The sequence below is a fragment of the Coptis chinensis genome, chromosome 4, assembly GCF_015680905.1.
Source record: "Coptis chinensis isolate HL-2020 chromosome 4, ASM1568090v1, whole genome shotgun sequence".
NCBI classification, from domain to species: Eukaryota; Viridiplantae; Streptophyta; class Magnoliopsida; order Ranunculales; family Ranunculaceae; genus Coptis; species Coptis chinensis.
This window is the reverse complement of record NC_141459.1, coordinates 65,667,398-65,672,647: the sequence shown is the minus strand read 5'-3', so window position 1 is coordinate 65,672,647 and position 5,250 is coordinate 65,667,398. Positions and strand designations below refer to the sequence as shown.

Here is a 5,250-nt window from a genome sequence, read left to right as displayed (position 1 = left end):
TCCAATCTGAAAAAGGAGTACAAAACAAGACTGCAGAAATTGAAGAGAACAATAAAAGGAGACTTTCGCGGTTACAGCATGAGGACAATAGATTCAAGCTATTATCTGAAACTGAACTCAGTGGAGAAAATGTAGCAGTCATACAAGAGTTCACAGAGATGAAAAAAGAAGTGACCAGAGTAGCAGTAACAGGTGGGGGGAATGGAATTTCCAGCAAAGAAAAGACGAGTTCTAGTCGTCAAGGTTCGTCTAAACACTTAAATGATAAGTAAAGCCTGCTGGAACATGAGGGGCTTTAACAAAGCTTTTAAGCAGGTTGAAGTCCGAGATATGGTGAGGAAGTTTGATATAAGTATAATGGGTCTAGTTGAAACGAGAGTAAAGAAAAAAAATCGAGATAGAGTTTTTAACAAAACTTTTACAGAATGGCAAATGGAATGTAATGCTAATGGAGATGATTCCGGAAATATATGGGTATGCTGGAATCCTAGAGAGTGTGAAGCCAAATTGATGAAAAAAGATGAACAGCAAATCACTATGGAGGTGGCAACAATTGCGGGGGAAGAGTTTATAATGACAGTAGTGTATGGCAGTACCGATATGGGAACAAGGAGGCAGCTATGGAGGACCATCATTGAACTTTCTTGCACCATTCAAAAGCCGTGGGTTGTAATGGGTGACTTCAATACAATATTAAGCGCCAAAGAAAAGATAGGAGGGATAGAGGTCAGACCATATCATTTCGCAGACCTCTTAGATTGTGTTAGTATTGCGGGTTTGGTGGATATCAAAAGCAAGGGGAATTTTCTCACATGGTCCAACAAACAAGAGGTCAGAATTAGTAGTAAACTTGATAGAGTGATGGCTAATGCGGAGTGGATGGGTGAATATGGGGATTATGAGGCTGATTTTTTGAATCCGAGGGAAGCGTAATGGAGACCACTTTATTTGTTGTGGTGAGATCGATAGCTCAAAGAAACCGAAAAAGAAGGCGTTCAGGTTTTTCAATTTCTGGTATAAGGAGAGAGACTTTATGCTTACAGTTGAGAGAGCATGGCAAAGTGCAGTGGTGGGTAACCCAATGTTTGTTTTCATGAAGAAACTCAAGCTAACCAAGTCCGCACTCATACAGTGGAACAGAGATAGAGTAGGTAATGTGGTTAACAGAGTTAAAGACTCAAAAGCAGCTATGGATTTGGTGCAAACTGAATTACAATCGCGGCCAATGGATCGAGCACTTATAAGAAAAGAAAAAGAAGCCATCACAACACATGTCCAAGCAGTTACATCCGAGGAGGATATGTACGCATTGTAAATCGAGGGATCAAGTCATTGTACTGGGAGATAACAATACAAAATACTTTTTCAAATCGATGCAAGCCAGAAGAGTAACTAACAAGATATCTTGCCTAAAAGATGACTCTGGGAATGTTGTTCAAGATAGCAATGCTATTGGGGATGAATGTGTGGCCTTCTATACAGCTCTATACAGTCCAAATAACATGCAAGAAGTGGATTTCAGTGGTTTTCAACAGATGGAACCCCGACAACAGCTGGAAATAGAAGAGTATGAGCGATTCTAGAGAGAGAAGTGACTTCGAGATGAAATTATAGAAGCTCTTGCAGACATTGGTAATGATAAGGCCCCGGGAAGTGACGGGTTCTCATCCTTTTTCTATAAATGCACTTGGAGAATCATCGGCGAAGACTTTATAAGGGCAGCAAAGAATTTCTTCCGATCAAATCAGATGTTGAATGAGGTAAACTCCACCAATATTACTCTTATTCCTAAAGTGCATATACCTACCTCGCTGGGAGATTACAGACCCATTGCCTGCTGTGGTGCCATGTATAAATGTATCACCAAGGTACTGACAAGAAGAATGAAAGAACTGATGCCTAAGGTGATTAATCTAAACCAATCAGCCTTTTATTAGGAAGGAGCATACGGGACAACATCTTGTTATCTCATGAAATTATGCACAATTATCATCGCGGATCACCACCCTCCAAGATGTCTTTGTAAAAGTGGATTTGAAAAAGGCTTATGATTCGGTGAGATGGGAAGCAGTGGAATATGCCATGAGAAGAGTGGGTATACCAGAGAGATTCATTGCCTGGGTTAGAACCTGTGTGGAAACAGCATCTTACTCCATAATGATAAATGGATCATCTTACGGCTATTTCAGAGGAAAAAGAGGGATTCGACAGGGTGATCCCATATCCCCTTACCTTTTTGTACTTGTAATGGACTTATTTACGGATATTATGATGCATAGTGTGAGCCACGGGCAATACAAACTGCATTATAAGTGTGTAGATCCTATTATTACACATCTGTCCTTTGCAGATGACTTGATGGCATTTATGAACGGAGATGTACAATCTGCTATTCAGCTCAAGCAGAATCTGCAAGTCCTTGAGAACACTACAGGGTTACAAGTTAATTTACAAAAGAGCAACATCTTCTTTGCAGGAGTGGATGATGCCAGTTGCATAGAAATTGAGCAAATTCTGCAGTTTGAAAGAGGGTGCTACGTGAAGTACTTGGGCCTACCTTTAATCACTACGAGGTTAAGGTCGACTGATTGTTGTTCTTTATTGTTGAAAGTGGCTAAAAGAATTCAGAGCTGGAAGGGAAGACTTCTATCTTATGCAGGAAGGCTACAGTTACTGAAGGCGGTGTTGAACAATCTAAGTGTATACTGGCTGGCCTCATACACGATACCACAGAAGACTTATGATGATATTAACAGATTGTGTCGGAATTTCCTTTGGATTGGACCAGATTGTACTCAGTCGCATGCACTTATAGGGTGGGATGACATCTGCCATCCATATGAAGAGGGTGGACTGGGGATCAGAAACTTGGAAACAGCTAATAAAGCAGCTACTATGAAACATGTCTGGAAGATTGTTACAAGGGCAGAGAACTTATGGGTGAAGTGGGTGTATAAAAACCTGATAAGAGACAGAAGCTTCTGGCTCTTAAAGACTCCACAAGACTGCTCGTGGAGTTGGCGGAATATTCTCAAGGCAAGAAAGGAGGCAGCAGAAATAGTGATTCATCAAATTGGTAATGGACGCGAGATAAGTTTCTGGAATGAACCATGGAGTGATGCTGGGATTCTGAGAGACAAATTCCCTCAGGCCTTATGGTATGATAGTACTTGTAATGTGAATAACAGAGTATCTGATTTCATCGAGGAGGGAAGATGGAGCATTCCGCAGAGAATTCTAGTGCACTTTGCTGACTTTCGAAGGGAGCTAGAACAAGTTGAGATTATGGGAATGGAAGACAAGCTGGTCTGGACGTCGTCTGTGCATGGTGAGTATAGTATGAAAGGGACTTATGACAGCATAAGGAGTGTACAACAAAAAGTACGGTGGGCCAAGTTAGTGTGGTATACAAACAGAATTCCCCGCCATTCAGTCATCAGCTGGTTAGCTTTAAAAAGGGCACTCAAGACATTACAAAAACTGAAGGAGTGGAACAAAGTATCAACAGATACATGCGTACTCTGCTGGCAAGGAGTCGAGACAGAGGAACATATCTTCTACAGCTGCAGGTTCGCAAAGACAATATGGGGTTCGCTACTTCAGAGAATGGGTTATGTAAGATTGGTTGCGAACTCATGGGAAGGTGAGATTGAATGGGTGATAGCAGAAACACGAGGAAAGGGATGGGAACAAGATGGTTTGAGGCTGGTGTGGAATGCATTCATGTATAAGACTTGGAAAGCAAGGAATGACCGTATATTCCAGAACAAACACTCTGATGCATACCAGCTGGTCGATGAAGTGTTCAGAGATGCTAGGACCAAATTGCTGGGACTAAACATTCGAATGGAGCAAGGCCCTGATGCTCAGAACTTCATGGAAAAGTGGAATATGGACATTGGTGTGAAACAGAGGAACTGTATGTACTGCAAATGGGCGCGAGCAGGGAGTGGTATTTGGAACCTTAATACTGATGGTACGCAGCAAGGAACTGAAGGGGGCTGGGCAGCAGCATTACGCAATGATAAAGGAGAAGTTTTGGCAGCAAGTAAGGGAAAAGCAAGCACACATGATATCGCACTAATAGAACTACAAGCAGTTCAGCAAGGATTGGGAATGGCAGCGCGAAAGGGCATCAAGAAAATCGAGGTACAAACTGATTCGACAAATGTAATATCGTTTCTGAACACGAACAAAAAGTACCCTTGGGCAGCAGAAGCAATGATTCGGAGTATCAAGAATTTGAAGGAACAGTTTGAGCATTTTCAAATTAATCACGTATACAGGGAAACGAACAGATTGGCTGATGCATTAGCGAGGAATATTCCTACTGTTAGCTACATAGATTTAGTTCCAAGTTCATTTTCTGAGGATGTAAAGAAAATAATATTTGAAGATGCTAGTGGTAAACAGTATCTAAGATTGTAATAATTCAAATTGTTTTTCTCCTCTATGAGGAAGGGGTAGGGGACCTCTTAATTAAAAAAACCCCGCTTACCCACCAAAAAAAAAAAAAATAATAACTCAACTTTTTTTTCCTCTATGAGGAAGGGGTAGGGGACCTCTTAATTAAAAATGGATATGGTGGTGTGATATGAATGTTAATTAATATTGGTGATATATTATAATATACTGGATACGGTGGTGTGATGATAAACGTAAAATGAATAGTTTTACTCACGAATAAATTACGAAACTCAAACGCAAGTAAAACTAAAACTAAACTTTACTAGATTGTTTTATCAAAGATTTCTACTCTCGGTACTATTGAAATAGAGTTGGAATAGAAGATTCGTTCCACTTCTAGTTCCTTAGTATTAGCGTTTTCTAGGATTATCGGTCCTAGCCAAAGTCAATGAGAGTTTTACGAAGTTATTACTACGATGCAAATTATACTAACAAGATATGAATTTATACGACTACAGAATACTAAATTGATACTAGTTCAAGAATTAGGGGGGATTGATTCCACCTTAACTCGACTTAATTTACTAACGAAGAATCGTCGCAATCCGAATTGAAATGCTTTCGCATAACAATTGGTTCTTCCTAATCCCTAGTTGTTCATGGTAATCTCTTCAAACTAACATCAAGCATGTGAAACGATCAAACCCATTCTCATGGTGAACTAATTGTTTTCTAGAATGGAATGGAAATTACGACTATGCTCTAATGGCTACTTGCTACCTAAACTAAGGATTCCTTAAGAGTTAAGTCTTGTGTCTTGAAATGGAGGAGAAAAGATCCACA

The 5,250-nt window shown here is 40.2% G+C and overlaps 1 protein-coding gene across 1 annotated transcript; it reads left to right on the top strand.

Moving 5' to 3' along the window:
- Positions 1 to 285: 285 nt before the first annotated feature.
- On the top strand, positions 286 to 933 carry LOC147504423 (uncharacterized). Its single transcript, XM_086605209.1, has one exon. It carries the CDS (start codon positions 286 to 288, stop codon positions 931 to 933), a length of 648 nt encoding a protein of 215 aa, XP_086461335.1.
- Positions 934 to 5,250: the final 4,317 nt, after the last annotated feature.

Coding starts and splice junctions, on each gene's coding strand:
- LOC147504423 (XM_086605209.1), top strand. CDS start 286: ATGAGGGGCTTTAACAAAGCTTTTAAGCAGGTTGAAGTCCGAGATATG.